At 33.5% G+C, this 24,258-nt stretch overlaps 4 protein-coding genes across 4 annotated transcripts; 1 reads left to right on the plus strand and 3 right to left on the minus strand.

Annotated features, from left to right (window-relative positions):
* Positions 1 to 5,526, minus strand: LOC120575747 (disease resistance protein RPV1). The gene is made up of 7 exons (XM_039831597.1): positions 4,763 to 5,526; positions 3,056 to 4,157; positions 2,514 to 2,786; positions 1,036 to 2,403; positions 872 to 928; positions 501 to 539; positions 1 to 416 (listed from the first exon to the last, which is right to left on the minus strand). Exons 1-4 carry the CDS (start codon positions 5,260 to 5,262, stop codon positions 1,177 to 1,179), a joined length of 3,102 nt encoding a protein of 1,033 aa, XP_039687531.1. The 5' UTR covers positions 5,263 to 5,526; the 3' UTR covers positions 1 to 416; positions 501 to 539; positions 872 to 928; positions 1,036 to 1,176.
* Positions 5,527 to 6,896: 1,370 nt separating this feature from the next.
* On the minus strand, positions 6,897 to 9,930 carry LOC11414689 (nascent polypeptide-associated complex subunit beta). The gene is made up of 6 exons (XM_003598717.4): positions 9,782 to 9,930; positions 8,469 to 8,536; positions 7,957 to 8,105; positions 7,817 to 7,873; positions 7,401 to 7,439; positions 6,897 to 7,313 (listed from the first exon to the last, which is right to left on the minus strand). The coding sequence occupies exons 2-6, from the start codon at positions 8,534 to 8,536 to the stop codon at positions 7,147 to 7,149; spliced, it is 480 nt and encodes a 159-aa protein (XP_003598765.2). The 5' UTR covers positions 9,782 to 9,930; the 3' UTR covers positions 6,897 to 7,146.
* Positions 9,931 to 13,435: 3,505 nt separating this feature from the next.
* On the plus strand, positions 13,436 to 16,639 carry LOC11414690 (xanthoxin dehydrogenase). The gene is made up of 2 exons (XM_003598718.4): positions 13,436 to 13,591; positions 15,650 to 16,639. Exons 1-2 carry the CDS (start codon positions 13,548 to 13,550, stop codon positions 16,446 to 16,448), a joined length of 843 nt encoding a protein of 280 aa, XP_003598766.1. The 5' UTR covers positions 13,436 to 13,547; the 3' UTR covers positions 16,449 to 16,639.
* A 648-nt stretch (positions 16,640 to 17,287) lies between these two features.
* On the minus strand, positions 17,288 to 20,435 carry LOC11411686 (50S ribosomal protein L27, chloroplastic). The gene is made up of 3 exons (XM_003598719.4): positions 20,056 to 20,435; positions 17,995 to 18,096; positions 17,288 to 17,904 (listed from the first exon to the last, which is right to left on the minus strand). Exons 1-3 carry the CDS (start codon positions 20,353 to 20,355, stop codon positions 17,725 to 17,727), a joined length of 582 nt encoding a protein of 193 aa, XP_003598767.1. The 5' UTR covers positions 20,356 to 20,435; the 3' UTR covers positions 17,288 to 17,724.
* Between the last annotated feature and the right edge of the window lie 3,823 nt (positions 20,436 to 24,258).

The following is a 24,258-nucleotide window of genomic DNA, read 5'->3' on the forward strand; positions in this document are numbered from 1 at the left end:
TTATGAATACAAATACCAAAATTGATTGCTACCTCCAATAATGGTGGACATACAATAGACAAACTCAGCAGACAAACTTAGGTGCTGTCAGTTAGATACACTTCGTTAGATCATAGAGCAGATTTAAGAGTTTTTAACAACTTAAAAGTATCTAAAACAGGAGCAACAAAAATCACCTGAAATACATAATTTTGGAGAGAGAAAGAGGAGAGAAAAAATGACATCCAAAAATAAAGTTGGCACAGAAAAACTTTCAAGCCTTGGTCTCCTCAGCAGCAGTTTCAAAAGTCTCCCCGGGGACAAGATCTGGTACAGCATCATCATCATCATCATCATCCTCTTGTGCTGCGGTTGCATCAGCTCCTGCTTCTGAAATTGCTTAGCTAGCTTCTTCAGACTTTCCAAGTTATCTGGCCCTACGTTTTTTCAAAAAATAAGAATTTAAGATTATAAAGTAAGAAAAAATATAATACAACTTTGATAAGATGTAAATCACATACCAAATTGGTGAATGATATTGTGGAGGATATACTGCAACTCTGCAAAAGGTACAAAAGCATTTGGGTGAAATGTCAGTAGTCTAGCGTGAAATCGGTTCAAAATCAAATGGAACACTAATGTCAAGTCTGACACTTGAAATGAGGGAAACAATGCCATGGTATGGTACACTCCAAATTGTAAAAAAAGTTTAAACATTTCAATATGATACACATCAAACAATGAAGCCTACAATTTCTGAACACTGATGCAGACAAAGTTATTGATAACTCATCCGTGCATAATGTTCAAAGTTGTTGACAATAAATAAACAGCATAGGCTATGTTTGATAATGTTCCATAAGGATACGAAGAAAAAGAGATGAATTGTTACTCTTTGTCTGAGGTGAACCACTAACAACCCAAGTGCTGGTGGCAATAGATGCTTGTACTGGAAACAATTCAAGTCCAGCAGTTAGTTTACTTAAATCATAAAATATATATATGCACACACACACACACACACACAAAATAAGTATCGCGAATTAATATTGTTACCTTTGGGGTTTAAATACTGAATAACCACGTCATCCTTAAAGATGTTGACTTCCTCAATTGCAGGGATACCATTCTCTTCAGAGTGCTTTGAAGTCTTTTGTCGTCTGTAGTAGCTGTCTTGTGGATATTATTACCATTAGATCAATAAGTCACATCAATATAAGCCCGCAATTGCCGTTCCCCTATAGCCAAGGAAGAGTTGTAGATTTGTAGATATTCTTGTAATATCTGCTTGTGTGCAACTATCTCTTTAGTTGGTGGAGGAGAATCAGGGTTGTCAAATAATTTGTAATCTTCCTCTTCATTTTCTGGGTAGACATACAGGAGAGACCACTTCAGAATCTTCTTAGTGGTCCATTCTTGGTGAGCCATGGTCCTTTTAGAATCACCAGGCATGAGATGTTCCATCTCACATAAAATCTCCACAACGTTCCATTCATTATCTGAAAATACGCCCTCCATTTTGCATTGTAGATCACAACAAAGAAATTGGTCAGTCTTTTTATGTGTATAAAATATGTATTGACATGAAGAAGTGAGTTGCTTAGTGCCATTGATGAGTACGTTCAGCTTGAAATCCAACACCATGTTGTTTAGATGATTTCCAGGTTTTACAAGACACCATAGAGCTATCGTGGGGAATTTTTTCCGGAACCAAAAACACACTGATGATTCACTCCTTTTAAGCTTACCCAGTTCAAGTTTCGAACAAAATAGGTCAAATTCAAAATTCGAGAGATCATAACCATGCTGGCTCCACCAAGGATGACTTACTTCTATCACATCGTTGGAGCTTATGTTACGAGAATACACATTAAGGAAGGACTTCCCATATTCATTATAAACACACATGGCATTTGCGAACACTTTTGGACTCACTTTTTCTTCATTTTCAGATGATCGAAATCCTCTACAACCATAAGTTGTGATTATCTCAACTTTAGGCAATATGTAGCTTGGTAATTGAATCATCCTTTGGCATCCCCTCAAGTACAAACGTTGGAGACCAACAAGATTTCCAATTGTAAAAGGCAACTGGTATAGGTCAGTCTGATCCAAATAAACATCTTTTATATTCTCCATCAATCCTAGTACTTCTGGGAAGTTATCAAGACGCGAGCAACCTCTAAGATCTAAAGTCTCTAGAGATGGCAAGTTAATGTAGGGAACCAAACTTTCTAGTCGGGAGCACCCTTGAGCACTGAATAACACAAGGCTGCCAAGAAACCCAACTGAATCATGGATTCTAATTAAATTAATGCAGTAATCAAGACACAAAGCCCCCAAATATGGTACTCTAGATAAGCTAGGTAATTTAGTTAGGAACTTGCATCCTTCAAAATCCAGAAAGCTCAACATCTCAAACACCTATAAAAAGTAGATGCCTCAAATTGTTAGGATAGAACTGGAAATATATATTATTTAATGCCAGCAAACAATGTTCAAGATTTATTTTTTCTCTTTAAAAGAATACAAACCTTAAGTGATTGGAACCATTTAAGGTGACTTTCAGGCAGGTTAAGTATTGCAAGATTCTTGGGATTAAACTTAGATGGTAAGGAGGATGATGGATATCCACTCCAATCAAGAACTTTCAAACTATTTGGAAGAATTTGAGGACCATTGGAAAATTGTGCATTTCGAACTATAAGAATTTTCAAGTTCTTCATCGGCCCAAAGGCTTTTCCACACCATTTCACCTTTCTACCTTTGCGCAAGTTGGCGATTATGACTTCAACTGTATCAGTTCCCTTTCAATTCCAAATCACAGTTTGAACACAAATTAAAGGTTTAGAATCTTTCATCTATATATTTTGTTGTATACAAAAATCTTTAAATTATAATGTCCTTTTCTGCTAGTGGTGAAAAATTTCATTAATCATTTGTACTTGAGCATGGAAAACTAACAATCTTGTAAACAACCTAATACATCTTAAAGAAATGTATACATATAACAAAAGAAAGGGGGGTATTTTCAGAAAAAAAAACAAAAGAAAGGGGGGTATTTTAATTTTCAAACCTTGTTTTCTTCCAAAACCTGAACAATGTCATCACTAAACCATAATCTACTGCGTCTTCCAGGCTCCAACGTTGATTCCTGCCTCACGATTTCTCTGCCCATGCTTTGAATCAAGTCATGCATTCTCACACAACCATTGATGTCAATTTTCATGAGAGATTTGTCAATTAGCACCTGTATACCATCTTCCGCATGAAAACCATGCAAGTATAGTAATTCTTTGACGTAGCTTATTTCGTAAGAATTGAAGAAGCACGCTATGTCTAGAAATATACCCTTCTCATCTTCTTCCAAATCATCATAGCTAACTTTAAGAATTTCATGGATGTCTTTACGAAGGACTCCTTTATATTTAACTAATGAGGATTTCCATACACCTAAACTTTTTCCAAACAAGTGAGAACCTATCACCTCCAAAGCCAAGGGAAGACCATGACAATAAGTTACTAAACGTTTTGCAATATCCACATAACATGGATCAATTTTTTTATTTTTAAATGCATGCCAACTAAATAATTCGAGAGCCTTTTCACTTTTTAGTTGTTTAACCTCATATACTTTCACAATTCCATGAGTGGCTAGCAAATGCTTGTCCCTTGTAGTGACTATAACCTTGCTGCCGAAGCCAAACCAACCATGTCCTACAAATGCCTGTAACTGCTGCACTTTGTCGACATTATCAAGAATCAAAAGGACTTTCTTTCTTTGAAGCCTCCTTTTAATTATTGACATTCCTCTGTAAACATCTCCTACTTTAATATCCTTCTCCCCCAATATATCAGAAAGTAGTGCTTCTTGGAGCCGTGCAAGATCATGATTAATTTCCCTCTTTCTTATGTCATCGAGAAAACACACACCTTCAAATTGATCAGCAATTAAGTTATGCACAGCACGAGCAGTTGTTGATTTGCCTATTCCGCCGATTCCATAAATGCCTACCATGCTGACTCTCTCATTCGAGTCAAGTCCAAGGAGTGATGTCACTTCTAATATTTGAGACTCCAAGCCAATAGGGTTGGTTGCTACATGCAAAGGAACGCGGTTTATCTTTACAGAGACTTCTTCAACTATCTTTTCAATAATCTTATATTCTGATTCAAACCTGCACAATTCAGAAGTACATGTAGATCGAAACCGAGTCATTTAATGTGCTTAAATTTTTCACTTCAAACCAAAATTAATCACATAAAATTATTAATTCTTCACTATATTTCCTTCTACTAGATTTATATGTTCACTCGTAAAGATGTTGTGCAAGATTGGACAGATATGGTATAATAGTGGAGAAGAGATGTGAGAAATGTTGTCATGTGTCATTAGAGAAAGCCTTTTTTTAGAATGAATCTGTTAGAACACAAATCTTGTTCTAAAGAAAACAGATAAATAAAGGGCACACAAGAACATAATTGATTGATTTTCAATCAATTGCATAGACTCGCTGCTATATACGATCACAGGGTACAATATAAGTTTAAATACTACAATCCAATTTACAAGTTTATCTTTGAACCCTAACCAGCAGATGAATGGGCAAAGGACATACGGTCCACTACAGTCGGCAACTGCCCATTGCCCACTTTATAAGTAAATATGAGTCATACTCAACATAATAGAATATATATTTCCTTTACCTTCTGTGTTGGAGAACAAAAAAAAAAGGTAACTGAAAAAACAAAAAGAGATGTATTAAGGGGTGGTATAACGTACCCTGGTTTGAAATGCCATCCAGAGACATTTGCAGCTTGACGCAAAGCATCCCTCCATTTCTGCACCTTGCTATCCTTCTCATCTCCAAACCTCACCTCATGTTTTGCAAAAGCTTCAGCATAAGTTCCTGTTAGGTTTCGGATTTGGGATGGATCCACATCGTAAAAAACCGGCAAAAATAACCTTCCTTGTAACATTGAGCACTCAAGGATGGTAACAAGTTCAGTCAAACAAAACGTTGAAGATGCATAGTTAGGGGAGAAAATAGCAATGAAAATTCTAGATTGTTTAATGGCTTGAAGAAGAGTAGGTGTGATTTCTTCTCCTTTTTGAATTTCTTCATCATCCATAAAAGTTTGTATACCTCTTTGATGATGTAGAGAATGGTACAGATTACCAGTGAAGTTGTTTCTAGTATCAATGCCTCTAAAGCTGAGAAAGACATCATAAGTCCAATCACATGTGAAAGAAGAAATAGAAGGTAGTGTTGATTGTGACATGATAATCAATGATTACTACTAGAGTCTAAACCAATCAATTAGGAATGAAATGAAGAATCCTCTTAACAACTTTTTTCTCCTATGAGTATCTGTCTAGATTAGAGAAGAAAGCTCTGCCATGAACAAGTCAGACAAGCTGCATAGTTGGCTACAAGTTGACTTGACAATTTACCCACTAGTCTCCTATTCTTTCATTGTAGTCAAATTCTAAAAGTATTACCTCATTCATTAGATTACACATTTATCATAGTTGACTAATAAATTAATTTTTTTATTAGTAAATACTCCCTCCATTTCATAATGAGTATTGCTTTAGAGAAGAAAAAAAAATATTGTTTCAAATAAAAAAAACTATTGAGGGACTAAAAAATTGTTTCATAATGAGTATCGCTTTACACATTTATCTTAGTAAACACTCTCATTTCTTTGAATTTTGTTAGATTATTTTTTTGCTAGAGTTTTAGAAATAAAAAAAAAACTATTGAGGGACTAAAGCGTAGATTTTAACTTAAGAGGGGAGAGGAATGTAATTCAAGCTTCTCTCAAGGGAGGGGAATGAAATATTTTCTAATATGTTTTGAATAATAGGGGAGGGGAGTGTAATTCAAGCATCTTTGAGGGGAGGGGAGTGTAATTTACTCTTAATTATTTCATTTCATTCCTTAATCTATGTGTCAAAACCTTAAACGACACTCATTATGAAACGGAGAGTACGAAATTAAATGTTTTTTTTTGTTTTTATGTAATATTAATGAACTGATGGCTCATCATTTTCATGGTGGTTTGAAGAGTTAAAAAGTTGATGAATATACTATAATTATATGGGTTGTGGAGTTTGTTTATGGCTAGCCAGCCTAATCCTAATGGCTCTACAAATGAAAAATCCCTGTGTAATGCTACTCAACCAGATACGTCTTCTGATGTTATTTTTCATGCAAAGGCATTGATATGGGAGAATACATCAGCTATGTGAATTAATCATAGTTTTAACAACGGTTGTAATAATGGTCATGTTGCAAACAGAGATTTTACAAAACATAACAATAAAATGCAATTGATGCGGTCTCAGTCGTAATTAAGTCGTGATTGCAAAGAAATCAAAAACCTTAATGCATGTGAACCTTTTTCTAAAAACATGTTCCTTCTCATTCATCATTGCAACTTAGGAGCGTAAATGCGTGTTAGAATTGACCACCTGCTGTATAGGTAGTTTTGTGATTCGTGGATATAGGGTTCGGTTCCTTCAATTTGAAGGACAGTGTGAGGCGATGCATATATGTTTCTATTTCATGTCAATCACTAGTGATTAAGGGATTCTCGAAAGCAGTTTAAATCTTGTGTTATCTTCATTTTTAATGAGGTGCTACATTATCCAATTTTAGCACCAATGATATTGAAAAACTTGGAAGATAGACGAATTTTAACACCTCTATCTGCAGTCGCGCAGTCGCATCTGCAAACAGGGAGGAATCCTTCCAACAACGCATACAGGTATGACTGAAATGTCAGATGGCAATGCATCAACATTCCAACATAACCAGAGAATCAACAAGAACAAAACCATAAAAATGTTATGGTGACTTTGTTAATTCCCCTAAACATCTTAGTTTTACACACATAGGTGAGACCATATATTATGAATACAAATACCAAAATTGATTGCTACCTCCAATAATGGTGGACATACAATAGACAAACTCAGCAGACAAACTTAGGTGCTGTCAGTTAGATACACTTCGTTAGATCATAGAGCAGATTTAAGAGTTTTTAACAACTTAAAAGTATCTAAAAGAGGAGCAACAAAAATAACCTGAAATACATAATTTTGGAGATAAAAAGAGGAAAAAATTGACATCCAAAAATAAAGATGGAACAGAAAAACTTTCAAGCCTTGGTCTCCTCAGCAGCGGTTTCAAAAGTCTCCCCGGGGACAAGATCTGGTACAGCGTCATCATCATCCTCTTGTGCTGCGGTTGCATCAGCTCCTGCTTCAGGAGCCTGCTTCTGAAATTGCTCAGCTAGCTTTTTCAGATTTTCCAAGTTATCTGGCCCTGCATTTTCCAGAAAATAAGAATATAAGATTATAAATAAATTAACACAAAATATAATATAGATTTGATAAGATGTAAATCACATACCTAGTTGGTGAATGATGTTGGGGAGAATATCCTGCAACTCTGCAAAAGGGAAAAAATATATAATTGAAATGTCAGTCTAATGTGAAATCAGTGAAAAATCAAATGGAACACTATTGTCAAGTCCTATAATCAAAATGAGGAAAACAAGTCCATGGTATGGTACACTCGAAATTGTAACAAAAATTTCAACATTTCAATATGATAATCATCAAACAACGGTGCGCATGAGCCTGCAATTTCTGAACATTGATGCAAACAAAGTTTTTGATAGCTCATTCATACATGATGTTCAAAGATGTTGACAGTGTTCTATTGTAGGTGTTGAAGTTTCGTGTAACACACTAGTAAATAAACAGTACAAGCTATATTTGATAATGTGCAATGAGGATGTGACCAAAAGAGATATGTATTCTTACTCTTTGTCTGAGGAGATCCACTAACAACCCAGGTATTGGCAGCAATAGATGCTTGTACTGCAAACAAATCAAGTTTAACAGTTAGTTTACTTAGATCTTAAAATAAAATATATACAATAAGTATCGTGAATTAAGAATACCTTTGGGGTTTAGAAACTGAATAACTACATCATCCTTAAAGATGTTGACTTCCTCAATGGCAGGGATACCATTCACTCCAATTCTCTTCAGAGTGCTTTGAAGTCTTTTGTCGTCTGTGGTAGCTGTCTTGTGGACAGCCTTCTTCTTTCTAAAATGGGCAGAAAACCAAACATTAATAATAAGAAACAACTTAACAGAAGCAATCTGCTTATCAGAGCATCAGACAGAAATAATACAGGCACCACACTCAAATAAAAAACAATTATAGGATGAACTGAAAATTATAGTTTTGCAAAATAAAAATTAGAATTTAAGAGATACATGGATACCAAAGTGGTAAGGTTTCAGTTGATTGCAAAGATAAAGATAAGGAATTGTAGTCAAATCATTTTAAGAGATAACATGATTGCTAGTAGTACATTAATGGATAGTTAATAGTAGTATCAAATCATTTTAAGAACATAACTTCAATATGGAAGAAAATTGTATTTAGATATAATATGATATATACCTTCTGACTGTACCCTTTCCACCGGTTCTAACAGAACCGGCCATCTTCATCAACTTTTCTACATTCATCTGTATAGAAGTGAATAATGATAAAATATAAGTTTCACCTGAGAAAAAAAAATTACGTACACCTTTGTACAGATGAATAAATGAATGGTGACAATACTGAAGTTTAAGACACATGAGGCAAACAATGATAAGATATTACTAACGAAAATTACAGGAACAAAAATGCACTGATTTTCCAAAATTAGTATAAAAAGGTTCTGTTAGATATGTCGAATACATATATCATCAGAATTTGTACAAGTAAACATTAACTCGTTAGAACAAAGATAGAAACCACCAAAAATATAAATGAAATCAAATAATTAATTGAATTACATTAAAACACAAAGACAAAAACCTATCACATTGACTGAATCCAAACATTTTTTACACAATCATATTCGAGTATAATTTATCCTTCTCATTACTGTATTATAATTGATAAGTTGATTACATACAACCCATCAAAGAAAGAACTAGGTATCTCACTGTAAACATACACTGTATGAACCTATGAAGCACGGACACAGCTCGGATTAGCTGTGTCCCTCTGTCCGAGACAAACACATGTGATTACACTTAAATGTGTGATTTTTTCAGATTATTACCAGTGTCTGTGCTTCATAGGTAGGAACATTAAGCTTACACTCTGAAAATTCAACTCAATCATATAAAAAAATATAAAGGGCAATCTGCTACTAAAAATAAATTATTTCATCATGCATTTACGTGTAGCCCTACAACCAATCTAAACAAGATTTAATAATACTAGACTACAGGAACAGTATTTCATTTCCTAAAAATAAAAATTTTAAATGCCACACTTTAAAATTTATAATTGAATTAATTGAGTAAAAATTCCCCATTTCCACTTTTTTTTATTTTATTTAATAAAAAATCCTTTTTTTATCTCCAATTATTTCACCTATAAAACTATATAGTAAATAAATACATAATAATCTAAATCTATAATCTAAATCTAGATGATACTAATCATAATAATATCACTAACCGAAGCTGGTAAACAAAATGTAATCATTTCAAAAATTCAAAAAAAATTAAATTTAAATTAAATCAACAAAAGGAAAAGTGAAATATCGAAAATGAAATTGAAATCAAGAAATCGAAAATGGAGATAAAAAAAAATAAAAAAAAAATCGAAACTAGGGTTCAACCAAGATTTGTATGAATCAAACACTGAATAAGAAAAACGAAACAGAGATTTGAAATTAGCGAAATGAATGAATGAATGAATAAAAACGGTACCTTTGATTAGGGTTAGGTTGAGAACCTAGGAACAGATTGCGAAGTGAAGAAGAGCTAAACGGTGGAAAGAGATAAGGAGTGGCTTTTATACTTACGAAGAAGACTGTGTTAAAAACCCTATCAATTTTTTTTTTGTTTTTTGTTATACATGTTTGGGTTTAGTGTTATGACCCGTTTAATTTTAGCCCAAATACTTATAAGCTTAGGGATGTGTTAATTACACCTCCTCTTTTTTTATACAATTGCATCTCTTGTTACTTTTAGGAATAAATTATAAATTTCAGGGTTAAATTCATTTTTACCCCTTGTGGTTTGAGAATATCATTTGGCGAATTTAAGTGTTAATTGTTCAATCGTGTTGTGCTCGTGATATTTTTTGGTTTATGACTAGAATGGTTTAGCGGTACAAGATGTAATCAATTGATATCTTATCATGACCATTCGTAAAGAAATGAGAAAATTGATATTGTTTATATGTTGTGGTTACTCATTATTTTGTCATGAAGAATATTATACAAAAGTCTAAACTTTTAAAATAATAGTAACATGGTTAGTAGAGTTCTCCAAATTTAAGTCAATTTCGAGCCAATATAAGCAATCAAACTTGAAGTCCTTGTGGACTTCGTGGCTAAGATACACATCTATCTAGCAGATATAATGAATCATCCAAAAACATCGGGAGCAAAGAATGATTCATTTTGGAAGAACTTGGAGGCCTATATATATATATATATATATATATAAAATCCTGGTTTAATTTCAAAACAAAAAATCAAATATTATACAAATTTGTGACACTAGTACCATAATCAGAGACAGAAATGCGGATTTACATATCTAAGTCAACAACAATTCTAAAAAAAACAATTCTCAACTCATCGTTAATCAAATCGAATACGAGTATCATTGAAAGGAAAACTCTTAGACTTCTACCTCACTTCTAAACTGCAAGTTTATGGGGCTAGATGAACCACATGAGTATGACATCCCATCTCATGTAATTTTATATCAAAACAATTTTCTATGAAGAAGCTCGAAGACATCAACATCATTTAGGTTCCTTGGTTGAAAGCGTAATATCGGATAAACTCTCAAAACTAAAAAATATGAAAGTATCAAGCCACCACAAATTCATAGCATTCTAGATTTTACATGCCTCTAGTGTCGATGTGGGTAAAGGAATTCAAAGATTATCTAATAAACAATATACTTCCTAACAACGTGGAAACGACTCGGAAACTCAAGTGAGATGTAACACACTACACCTTCATTGCTAATAAATTATACATGAAAATGATTCTTCAAACCTTCGTTGTTTTGCCTTGAAGAACAAGTAGCATAATACATAATTCGGGAAATACAACAAGAAATATGTGGTAATCATTGGTAAGGAAAAAAAAAAGATCTTACCTTATGAGGTCCTTCAATATGGGTAATATTGGCACATTACACTCACATTGCAACGATGTTGTCTATGAATATGATAAATGTGAAATATTTGCTAATCAGTCACGCCAGCCATATTGAGGCACTTCAACCCTATTGTTAAATCACAACCCTTCAACACATAGGGGCTCGATATCCTTGTGCCCTTTCCATTATTGCTGGGTTAGCTAAAATTTATTGTTGTTTAACATATATTATTTCTCCAAAAGGATAGAAGTTGTGCCTCTATCCATCATCCTAGCCAAAAAGGATGCGGAAGTTCATATGGAAAAATGTCATTCGTCGACACAGACTCCCTCATACCATCACAGTGAAGCAAAAAAATTCATGATTTTTTGCAATGATCTCGAGATCAAATTGAAGTTTTCCTTAGTTAAACAATCCCAAACGAACAGGTGGGTGGAATCGGCGAGAAAGTAATCTTTAACAGGTTACGAAAGTGACTTGATCAAGAGAAAGGAAAATGGGTTGAAGAATTGACATCATTCCTACATAAGAATCACCATCCAAGCTTGTTTACAAATAAGATGTGATAGTATTTGTGGAATTAACAACAATGTCATTCGGAGTTGGCCTGTCTGAAGAGTCCATTTTAGAAAAAAGCCAATGTGTATAAACCTTGATTTGCCCGACTAAGTCAATGAGCTAGCACACATAATTGAACATACTGTCAAACTTAGGTTTGTGAACAAGTTCAACACAAAGGTTAAACCTCAAAGTTTTAGGGAAGAAAACTTGACCTTATGATTAATGATGTGAGGAAAGATCAACATCATCGAAAATTAGCAAAAAGCTAGGCGTCGAGGAGTTCGGGGGCATAAGAGAAACAATAAACCAATGCACCATAACCACAAGAGAAAACGTCTTATCTTCATCTAAACTTTAAGACATTAAGTATATGTGTCTCCTCTCTTATATATGTAACAATTTTTTTTTGGTACAATATATATCTAACATTTTATTCATTCATTAACGTTATGAAATTTAACTACTTACATTTGAAACCCAACAATCTTTGCTTAAAGTGTGAATTCTCTCCTCCTATTCTTGATCTAAACATTTAAGATCAACTCATCGCCACCGTACAAAGAAACTTATCAACTATAAAAACATAGTTTTTTTTACGGAACTAAAAAACATAGTTGAAAACATTTATTCATGTAATGTTACGTCTTGTTTCAATTGACATCTCTTTTCCATTTTATAACTAATGGAGTCTTTATACAACATGTCATGCTTTTTATGACAAATATATCCTTAACCATGAATCTTATATCACTTTAATTTAATATCCCTAACACATTAAATATCACATGTGTGATCCAAAATTCATAACAACCTCTTCACGTAATATCACATGCTTTTTAGAAAGATTATCCGAAATCCCACAAAATAAAGTAAAAAAGAAAGAATATCGGATTGAGCTTTAAGAAAAAAGAAACAAAATAAACCAAACTTCATACAAGATAACTTTGAAGAGAACAAGAGGACATTCTATAAATAAGTTACCATTCTTCCAAACTTTAACAATCCTCTCACAAGTAAGTTTCATTTGATTTCTATCTACCCATGCTTAACATTTTATTTCAAAAGTAATATATTAACAAAAGATATTTATTTTTTCTTTTTTTGTTGCTTTTTTACCAAGCAAAGAAAAAAGTCACTTTTTAAAAAACTCTCTTTTAGAAATGCTAACTCATCTTACAAATGTCAAAATTGCAAAGTCGAACATCGTGACCTGAGTTCAAATTCAAAACTTCACTAAGGTTAATTTTAATGACTTAGAGCATTCACAATGGTAGTTCCCTAACAAGAACTCTTTAAATGGACCCACGTGACACATCACTTATTTATAATTTTTTAATAAAAGTATTTATTAAGGACTCAATGACTTCAATGACAATACACTAATAAGGACTCCAATGAAAAGATATGTCCCACTATCTTTACATCATTAAATAAAAATAATTTATATACTCATTTTTACAAGTGGAACCAAATATAACATATTTTATTATTCTTTTATGCAAGTTAGATCAAATAGTACACATTTTATTATTTTTCTAAACGTAGAACCCGTTAGTTACTTAGAAGAAAGAGGGTCATTATATAGTTGTCCGTTCTATAACGGGGACTCATTTTTTCTTCCTCTAAAAGTGATCCTTGTTAAGCATGGACCCTTGTTGAAGATGCTCTTACCATCTTACATAGGACAAAAAAAAAATGTTATAAAATGAAACATTATGAGCCACCAACAACACTATCATGAACAAACTGTTTGTAGAACAAGAGAGAGAAAGAAAGTACACACAGCTGAGCTATGTCAACTGCCATCAATGCTTCCACTTCTGCTCCAGCACAAAGGTACATTAATAACTATAGAATATATTCAGTTCACAACATTACTTTGTTTTTCAGTTTTATTCTGAGTTTTGAATCTACTTCATACATGCAAATTATTATCAAGACTTTCTTAGTTATAGTTTGAGCTTCTGTTTTTATTTATTTATTTATTTTCTTAAGAAAATATGTTATCAGATTTTTTGTCAGCTTTTGACATGATAACTGTGGGTTGACTAAGTTTGTCTGTTTAATTATTAGAGATTTTAACAAATAAAAGACACAAAAAGAGATCTGCTGAGGTATTTGAATTCTTCATGTTGTTGACTTTATGGTTATATTTTTACAAATTGAATTGATCTTGTTTGAATTTGAACCTCTTTTTTTCTTAACAGCAATATATAAAACAAATATTGTTTGAACTTATTTGACTTATTTTTCTTAACAGCAATATATAAAACAAATATTGTTTTAAGAAATTGTTCTGATATTCATTCTTCTTTCAATACTAGTTTAGTCTTAGATCTAAATTAATGTTTGTCCTCGTGAGCTTAACTCAGTTGGTAGAAAACAATGTATAAGATATGCAAAGTCCGGAATTCAAACCCTGATCACCACAAAAAAAAAAAAAAAGTCTAAAATAATGTTTACTGGGTTCAATTCGTTTTTGTTTTATGATTGTTTTCATTTAGAGTATGTTTGGGTGGAAGGTTTAGAAGGACTATGTCTGTATTTTGGTATATATTTTAGATTATAAAAAATTGAAAGAATAATATTTTTTTTTTTGTGGTGGCCGGAATTCAACCTTAGCCTTGTGTTCTTGGCTCTCTCATTTTTCCCCAAATTATGTGATTCTTATGAATTTCAGATTTACCATTTCTGAGCCAAAATTCGAATTCCTTCATAATGAGTTTGGTTATATAATTTGAGGATTTCTGCTGATTTCTCAACCATGTTTGTTTTGGCACTACAAATTTACAGTACTTGTTAAGAATCTTAGTTTGTTGCCCTGCTGTGCTGGTTTAATAAGAATTGAAGATAATAAAATCGAACGTAAGAGAGAGCAAAAGTAAATAGATATTGACAAATTATGTTTAACTTTCATAATAAGACAGCAAAGAATCAATGAGGTTATATCTTTGTATTCTTCAACCGAGAAGTAGGGCCGATCCAACATATTTGTAGGCCTAAAGCGAACCATAGTTTAAATCCGGTGAAGGACTTTTGCGGTGCTATTTTTATATTTTCACTAGTCTTCTTGTATTTAGATGAGCTTGGCATGAAAAATATTATGATATGCTACCAGTCATCCTTAAGATCTTGATGTTTTGATCATAATAAAATTAGACAATTGCTAATATAGGTAGGTGCTGAATTTGATGATCATGCACCAACATATAAAATTATCAAGCTTGTATGATGTATTGTTTGAATGATCAATGACATTTGAAAGCAAAGACTAAGAATGATTAATCAGTCATATTATTTTCGTATATGCTAAGTTTATTTGTACAAGAAATTGAAGCTAGTTAGATAAAATCGGTTGTACATTTTATTGCTTGCCCTGTAATTTTGAAAAGCTAATATTTGGTTATTAAGTTATGTATTGCTTAGATATGGTTTTGAATTTTATATCTAATTCGCTACTAATATCCGAGTTTTCTTCAACCTTCAAATCCTCCACCGGTCTCAAAGTTCAAAATGGATAATTTAATGAAGGTTGAATCGATCGGGAGTATTTAAGTTTAGACTCTGACTAGAACAATCCTTAGCTAGAATTTACTTACTTTTGACCAAATTCATGATTAACAGGGTCCCTTTCCCATGGGAACCGGAGGGTTAAGACAAAAGATTATGGGAAAACACTGTCTTTTACAAGTGAAAAAGATCTAGAAATATTTAGCTGTTTTCTTTCCATATCACTGATTTCTGAATTATGGATTCTGGTTTTGGTCATGTTTATCTGTCACACAATGACACATTCTATAATAATAATGTTTTCTTTAAGTTTTCAATTATTGTTAACCACTCTCAATATTTCAATCATTTGAGCTAAAGTTCTCTGCTTTATATCTCCCTCAGATTATTAGGTAAAGTCGCTGTGGTAACTGGTGGAGCCTCCGGAATTGGAGAAAGCATCGTTCGCCTATTCCACACCCACGGTGCTAAAGTATGTATAGCCGACATCCAAGACGACCTTGGACAGAAGCTCTTTGATTCCTTAAGTGATCTAGAAAATGTTTTTTTCGTCCATTGTGATGTCGCTGTAGAGGCTGATGTCTCCACTGCAGTATCCATCGCTGTCGCTAAATTCGGCACTCTAGACATCATGGTCAACAATGCGGGAATTTCCGGAGCACCTTGTCCTGATATCCGCAACGTGGACATGGCAGAGTTCGACAAAGTATTTAACATAAATGTAAAGGGAGTTTTCCATGGAATGAAACATGCTGCTCAATATCTGATCCCAAAGAAAAGTGGCTCAATAATTTCTATATCAAGTGTAGCAAGTTCCTTAGGAGGGTTAGGACCGCATGGATACACAGGTTCCAAGCATGCTGTGTGGGGATTAACAAAGAATGTTGCAGCTGAATTGGGGAACCACGGAATAAGAGTGAACTGTGTGTCACCTTATTGTGTCGCAACAGGTTTGGCTTTGGCTCATTTGCCTGAAGACGAAAGAACCGAGGATGCCATGGCTGGTTTTCGTTCTTTTGTCGGGAAAAACGCAAACTTGCAGGGCGTAGAGTTAACTGCTGACGATGTGGCTAATGCCGTGCTCTTCCTTGCAAGTGATGATGCAAAGTATATAAGTGGAGAGAATCTGATGGTTGATGGAGGATTTACTAGAACTAATCACTCACTCAAAGTTTTTAGATGATGATTATTTGTTTTTAACTGCTTGTTAATTTACTTAAGCAGGGTTTAGAACATTGGAAACACAGAATGTCTAATGATAGATTTTCAAATAACAAAACCACTATAGCTTGTCTATGAAGTGATTAAGTAATAATGTGAATTTTTCTCTGAATTGATTAAAAAAGTATCTACCCTTGAGGAAATTTGTCTCTATCAGCTTAGGCAATTGCAAATTTACATCATATTATGATTTAAAATAAAAATACATCATATTGTCCAACCTTGTGATTAACCATGGAAAGGAGCACACATTCCAACTTTATTGTCACCATATTCTCTCTTAGTTACTGCAAGTAATTTGTTTATGACTTGGAAATGAGTAAGTAAAAAGAAATAACTAGAGCCATTATGATATATTACACTTTTCAACAATGTTAACACAAGCAACTGACATGTCAAAATTATTCTCAGAATCAGGTTGCAAAGGTGAAGGTAAAAAACTATTTACAGTAGCAAGTTTAAACTTGTTTTGCATTTTGGAAATACAAACAAGAAAAACACACATTGTCTAAAGCTTGGAATTAAATGTTTGGTAAGATATGCTATTATCAATTCTAAATTCTATGCAGCACACAACTATTCAAAATTCTAATTATCATGAATAACCAATCTCAGAACTCATACAAAATTTATTCTTGACCCAAAGTGCATAATAAACTTAAAATTGCAAAACCATTTTGTAATTTTACCAAGCTTTACAAAGTTCACAAAATGTTTAACTAAATCATATATTCTTCTCTTCACTTTACTTTAAAGAAGTGCAAACATAGTTTTCCCTCAGTAACTAAAACACCATATAAATTTCACTCCAATAACATGTCTTGCATTTATAGTTTTGTTTGGCATATTTTTGCTCTAAAATATAACAGGTACAATCTTCAGGATAACACTAGGACATGTCACATAGACAGAGGCCAAGTTTGAAAACTTGGGGGAAACTAAACATCAACTTAGGTAGCTTGTAAAGGTGAAATGTGAGTTACATCATGTAAACAAAGCAAAAGACCATTTCATTTACTCAAAAAGAAAATTACACACCCAAACAAATTGATAGTGAATGGCTATACTGTCTTGTAATTGGTTTGGGGACACTAGGGAACAGTTTTGGCCGTGTACGGTACAATTTTGCTGCCAGAAAACAAATACAATATTACAATGCTAAAGGTTTCCCAGATACACAAAAGAAAAACAACTGAAGACAGCTAGATTTTACACAGTGAAGTGAATGAAGTATAGAATCAACAATCTGGATTCTCTATTGCGGTATCATCAACGGAAGCGAGCATTAGCTGTGGTTGAAAAGCTCTTCTTTCTTTAGCAGCCTTTTTGCGTTCACGCCTCATCTTGAAGTACTTTATCTTCCTTAATCTATAGCTATCGGGGTTCGGAACCCGTTCTTCTTGTGGGTAAACACTGATCTGTAATATTTTTACAACTTTATTAGCTAGTTAATTTGTACTGTAGGATTACAGGTCATATACAGAAAGCAGTGAAAGACTATTTTTTACCTTTTTCTTGTCTGGTCCATATTTCTCAAATTTTACAACTCCATCAATTAGGGAGAAAATGGTATGGTCCTTACCAATCCCTACATTCTTTCCTGCGTGAAACTTCAAGTTTTGCAAAGAAAAAAATATTAGAACTTAGAGAAACAGTAAGTTTCATGATAGGACATTCACATTACAACATCATTAGATGCATTTAGCCAAGTCTATCGGAAAAAAAAAATACTTTGGTTGTTATTGTCAGAAAAACAGCAAGGCAATAAAGATTCAACAATATCTTAAAAACTGCTACAACAAATGCACCTATTTACTATATTGTGTGTGCCTGTAACAACCTTATCATGATTTACTATATTCTGTGTGCCTATAACCACAAATACAAACTCAATGTGAAGGTTTTTCAACTCTCAGCAACCGCATCGCAACAGCAAAAAGTAGCTACATTGACCGTGTTTTTTCATGTTTTTTTCCATAATATCCAGGATCACCACTAACCGTGATTGCGATTTAAAAAATTGACCACATTATTTCCATAATAGCATTTATTACAATCAGTATAGAACAAACATGAGAAGTTCTTTCAGTCAGTATAAAGTGTGCAATAAAAGTTGTGGAATCGCTTACAACTTTACCATACTGATAAAAAACAATCGTATCAATGGTGATATTGTCAATTACACAATGCAACTCAATTATTCAAAAGACCTTAATCATTCTTAGTTCCCTTCATATGGAATTCTAGGCTCTAGCATATAAATTGCAAAAGTAGACATGTTTTACCTGTTCTGATTGACCTAAACATCTAAGGAAACACTTATTAAAAAGAGACAATATCTAAGAATTTTTAAAATAACAAGTTCTTATAGAAGATGAATTCTGTCATTTAACTTGACTTAAAAAACCCATAACAAAGAAAAAGGGTTTTTCAGTGACTAACCACAACAAAAAAAAACCCATAACTAGAGAGAACAATAAAAACTCACTATTTTTGCAACTCTCACTCTTATAATTGCATCTTGAAATTAATGATATAAATCGGCAAAATAGTATAATTGCCAACTCACTCTCTTTGGATGTCCGTCCAAATGTCAGCGTAGGACTTAAAAAACGAGTGGTGTCAAAGCGTACTTACGAGTAAGCTATGAAGAACGAACTCTGACACTGACACCTCACGGACACATTGACAATGCTAATTTTAAAAATATAGGACAAACACTGATACATACATATTTATTTATTTATAATTATTAAATAAGATATGAGCATTATTTATTAAAGATCTAAATCGAGAACTAAAATATATATGTACGTCTAAATTGAGCCATTTGGTACAAAGTTATTAAACAAAATATAACAAATTTTCACCTCATCCATCCATTCATCTACTATACAGAAAAGTTAAAAAAAAAATGATATCTTCAACCCCTTCATTTATCATCACTACTTCAACACAATTTTAAGCCTCATAGAAGTTTACGAGGAGTGTCGAAGGAGTGTAAAAGTGTGTTGAAGCAAATAATTTTTTTGGGGGACACATGTCGTGTGTCGGACACAGAGACCTTAATGACAGAGGTGTCTGTGCTTCATAGTCTCATATATCAGACTCAAATGATTAATTAAAACAAAAATGTGACATTTCGTAATTGATAATTTGGATATCAAAGCAGAGCAAGGCAGTGTCTGGTTTTTTTTTTTTTTTTTTGGTAGATAGACGAAATGGCAAAGCCATTATAAACTCACACACACAAGTGGAGGTACCGGGGTTCGAACCCCGGTCATGGTATCAGCCTAACAATTTCGGCATTTGTCAGATGAGCTAGGACTTCTGGATGGCAGTGTCTGGTTTTAAACATGCCAATTACACCAATCTATAATCCTTTCTTTAATTCTTTCTATAAGCTCTAATTGAACACAAACTACACCAATTTCATTTTTTTCAATTCACCCAAAATATAATTCTTAACGACAATTAACATGTTCATAATTTCATAAATTCATATGACACGTCATTTTTTTTTTGTCTAAAATTTGAAAATGGAATAGAGAAACTGATTATGAACACACCTTGGTTCCACGCTGACGAACAATGATGGAACCAGGTTTAGCGACCTGGTCACCATAAACCTTAACACCGAGACGCTTTCCGGCCGAGTCACGGCCATTCTTGGTACTTCCTGCTCCCTTCTTATGAGCATTCCGGATAATCAGTGCTGACCGATGATGAATTCGAGGGAGAGATACTGATGGAGTCATACGAAGAGTGGTGGAACCTGATAAAAAGGAAGATGAAGATGAAGAAGAGGGAGAAGAGAGAGAAAGTGATTTGAATGCTGTTGCTATGTTGAAACCCATGCATACAGCCATGGTGGAAACTGCTGGGTTGTCTGAAGAAGTGAGAGATAAGACTCAAGAAGGGATGAATGAAATGAAAATGAAGGTGGATAAGGGGAAATTTGGAATTTAATTGATTTTTTTTAATATTTTTGTATATTAATTTTTTTTTCTGCCATTCAAAAAAAAACATTATTATTTTTTTTCTGCAGCACATTGATAACACATCACATCTTCTATAGATACATTTGAGAATGTTTAAAATGAACGATACATATGACATCTCAAGATCAAATTTAAAAGAAAATTTACATGTGGCAATGTAAGGTTGAATTATAAAAGTCATAGTTCAATTACACAATTTAAGACAATTTTTTTTAATGACACCATTTATAACATACTAAAGTAACAAAGTATAATCAACACATAAGAATCAACCACTGTCCACCAACGATGCAAGAAGCAACCACGATGGATAAAATATTTTAGGTATGATGAACGATACTACCGTCAACACAGAGCATCTACGCACCTAGCCCTTTCGAGGAACCTTAAGATAAAACCAGTCATGTTGAATCGAGATATGCATCCATCAAAGAAGCCAGAACTAAAGAACCCATATCTTCAATCCAAAAAACCAGATTCGAGATTTTTAGACAAAATCACAGAGCCGAAACAAAGTCACCACCCATCTTCATTTCCACGAAACAAAACGAAAACAAACGCCAATAAACAAAAATGAAAAAAAAATAGCCAAAAACAGACTGAGACTAACTCATAATCGCGTCAACACCATAGCTCTACAAGACGTCGACGATGTTGAACGAAACCAGTGACCACAATAGAATCAACACACACCAAGACTCTAAAAGGACAGCCGCTGCGGCGCTTCATCGACGACAAACTAAAACCCATAAATATATTTTTCATTTATACACAAAAACACGGGATATATATTTACCACTGATAAACATAAAAACATGTGACACATATTTGTCATCATTGTGGCTAAAAAAATATTAACATATTATTTTTAACAAAACAATATTGACATATTTCAAAATTCACGGTGCATAGATGCTTTTCATCAATAAAAAAATAAAAAAATTGAGATTGAAAAATAATAGTTTATCACTCGTGCATTGCACAGGTTAACACACTAGTTATACACACACACCATTGAGTTTGTTTTTTTGTTGATAAAATGCACACGATTGAGTTGGAATTCCAGATTTCACACTCATTTACATTTTTTTTGTGGTGGCGAACCCAAACCTTATATATATTATGCATTGTCTATATCAATTGAGCTAAGCTCATGACAACATTAAATGTGAATTTATAATAACTAGATTATTTGATAAAAAATAATTGATTTTTATTTTAATTTTGCAAAAATTAATTGAATATGGGCTGTAAGAATACACTTGGTCTAGTATTTTGAGTAAAGAAATTATTGTGATTATCACTAAATTTAACATTCTATTTCTTAAAAATGACATCCATCGTTTATTTTCATAAATGGAGAGGATCCTTACTCATTTATTGATGAGCTTGTATTTAACCCGTTGGTTGACCAAATTAAAACTAGATTGTTAGGGTGGACGAATAAAAACTTGTCTTTTCGAGGACGTATCATTCTAATGAAACCTATCATGCCTTCTCTTCCGATCTATTTTTCTTCGTTCTTCAAGGCTCTCACATGTATAATGACCTCTATACATTCTATTTTAAAATGTTTTTTTCTCTTCGGAGGGGGCAGATTCTAGAAAGATTCCATGGGTCAGTTGGGAGTCTGTTTGTTTAGGTAAAAAAAAAATGGTGGCTTGGGGATTAGGAGGATGAAGGAATTCAATTTAACATTGTTAGATAAATGGTGTTGGAGGATGCATGTAGATAGCGGAGGGTTGTGGTACGAAGTCCTAGCAACCCGTTATGGTGAATTTTTGGGGGTAACTTTTGGAGGGGGGAGGGATAGTTCTGTGTGGTGGAGGGATCTACGAAAGATTTGTGAAGGGATTAAGATGGGAGTCGGAATTTGGTTCAATGATAACCTGAGGAGGGTAGTCGGTGATGGGGTTAATACCTTCTTTTTGGTTGGACACGTTGTAACACCCCGTTTTTCCAACATATAAATAATATAAAATAAATCAGAGTTCATCGCAAACAGAATGTCACATTTCGTTCTTCAAAATATCATTTAACACAAATAGAGTTAAATTCACTATTTATTTAAACAACTGCTTTCAATAATTCAAAATAATGTCGCAGCGGAAATATTTAATCTTTAAGCATTACTTGGCACTGAGGCCTCAACATCAACAACATATATAAAATTCACCTAAAAGTGGTAAAACATCAAATTATAAGAAGATACGTAACAATGGTAAATAAAACACATAAGAATTCCCATCCCGTTACGTATCAGAGCATGACTCCTATGACGACACAAGAATTCAACTCACATCAGCTGTTACTCCTGAATATCTGCACGTTACCCATATAGAGGTAACATTCAAACAGAAGGGGTGAGATTTCACACTCGATAATAATTAGCAATAATTCATTTAAAATAATTTAACAACACAAAACATCAGCAATTCATCATTAACAATGCTTCACATAAGTCCAACTACAAATCATCAATTAACTTCGCTCAACAGTGCAACGACATGACTCATAAAATGCAATGCAATGCAATTATGCATGTGGTACCAACAGAGCTACAACTCCCTTCGCTAATGCCGTGATTCGGCTTTGATAGGCTACAACCCCCTTTCGCTTAATAAATCACCAATACAGGCCATCGTGGTGCCAATCCAGGCCATCGTAATTAAAATGAAATGATTATGCAATGACACAATTAAAATGCAACAACAACAACATCAACTTCGCATCACAATTTCACAATTAATCAACATTATTCTTCGCAAATAAACAATAATTTCATTCAAACACTTATAATTACGAAACTCAAGCATGCATACCTTAATTGAACCCCTTAATACTCAAGTTTGAAGTTTAGAAACCAAACCATAAGTATTGGAATGACTTGGAAATAGTTATGCTAAATTTCTTTAAAATTTCCCCAAGACCTACTTGAAGTGTTTTCATCATAACTCAAAATCCACAAAACATTTTCAAGTCAAACTAACGCCATTGGAAAGATAACATAATTATCTAAAACCTTCATGTTTACACCAAAGCCAATTCAAATCAGAAAAAGGGTGAAAAAGCACAAAAACTCAAAATACGAAGTCCTGACAGCACGCAAACGAAGGCACAATAAAGCAGTCACCCATGAGGGCTGTCTTGCTGCGCCCAGGCGCTGGCGAGCTGCACCCAGGCCTGGTCAGGCAGTAGCTAGTGACATGCGCTGCAGCTCTGTACAATCCTGGTTTTTTCCCGGTTTTACCATTTCACACGTAAAAACTCAACCGTTAACCCGATTCCAATTCCGTTTTCGCCTACGCGTTCTATTCAATAAATCCTATCATATTTTACTGAAAAATCATATTTTCAAATCTCCAAAACAGCTTATCCCAGAATCATTTATTTCCCAAAAACACTTAAAATCACTTTTATTCAAAATCTCAATTTTTGACCCCATTCGATCCAAATTTGATAGGAAACATTACCTAGGGTTACTCTACAACCTAAACAACAACTTTCAAATTAATTCATTGGATTACTTACACTTTCAAGAATCAAATTGTAATTCAAAACCCTAATTTCTTTAACATCACAATTATCAACAACATCAAAGTTAGCCCCTTTTTCAGAATTATAGAACTCATATTAAAGAAGGTTAGTCCCACCCTTACCTTAGATTGGATGAACTTTGAATTCTTTAAGCTTTCCCTTGCCCTCTCACAATGCTCTTCTCTTCTCTGACTTCTCACTTTCACGTTTCCTCCAAAAACTGTTTTACGTGTC

This window comes from Medicago truncatula, chromosome 3, assembly GCF_003473485.1.
Source record: "Medicago truncatula cultivar Jemalong A17 chromosome 3, MtrunA17r5.0-ANR, whole genome shotgun sequence".
Classification (NCBI taxonomy): Eukaryota; Viridiplantae; Streptophyta; class Magnoliopsida; order Fabales; family Fabaceae; genus Medicago; species Medicago truncatula.

What these genes read in the sequence shown, in the direction of transcription:
- LOC120575747 (XM_039831597.1), bottom strand. Translation starts at nt 5,262, where the DNA reads ATGTCACAATCAACACTACCTTCTATTTCTTCTTTCACATGTGATTGG. An exon ending in AGGTTTTGGAAGAAAACAAG is followed by an intron (nt 2,787 to 3,055) that starts GTTTGAAAATTA and finishes TGGAATTGAAAG; the next exon opens with GGAACTGATACAGTTGAAGT. An exon ending in AATGGTTCCAATCACTTAAG is followed by an intron (nt 2,404 to 2,513) that starts GTTTGTATTCTT and finishes TACTTTTTATAG; the next exon opens with GTGTTTGAGATGTTGAGCTT.
- LOC11414689 (XM_003598717.4), bottom strand. Translation starts at nt 8,536, where the DNA reads ATGAATGTAGAAAAGTTGATGAAGATGGCCGGTTCTGTTAGAACCGGT. An exon ending in TCAGTTTCTAAACCCCAAAG is followed by an intron (nt 7,874 to 7,956) that starts GTATTCTTAATT and finishes ATTTGTTTGCAG; the next exon opens with TACAAGCATCTATTGCTGCC. An exon ending in CAACATCATTCACCAACTAG is followed by an intron (nt 7,314 to 7,400) that starts GTATGTGATTTA and finishes TGGAAAATGCAG; the next exon opens with GGCCAGATAACTTGGAAAAT.
- LOC11414690 (XM_003598718.4), top strand. Translation starts at nt 13,548, where the DNA reads ATGTCAACTGCCATCAATGCTTCCACTTCTGCTCCAGCACAAAG. An exon ending in ACTTCTGCTCCAGCACAAAG is followed by an intron (nt 13,592 to 15,649) that starts GTACATTAATAA and finishes TATCTCCCTCAG; the next exon opens with ATTATTAGGTAAAGTCGCTG.
- LOC11411686 (XM_003598719.4), bottom strand. Translation starts at nt 20,355, where the DNA reads ATGGCTGTATGCATGGGTTTCAACATAGCAACAGCATTCAAATCACTT. An exon ending in TTCGTCAGCGTGGAACCAAG is followed by an intron (nt 18,097 to 20,055) that starts GTGTGTTCATAA and finishes CAAAACTTGAAG; the next exon opens with TTTCACGCAGGAAAGAATGT. An exon ending in ATGGACCAGACAAGAAAAAG is followed by an intron (nt 17,905 to 17,994) that starts GTAAAAAATAGT and finishes AAAATATTACAG; the next exon opens with ATCAGTGTTTACCCACAAGA.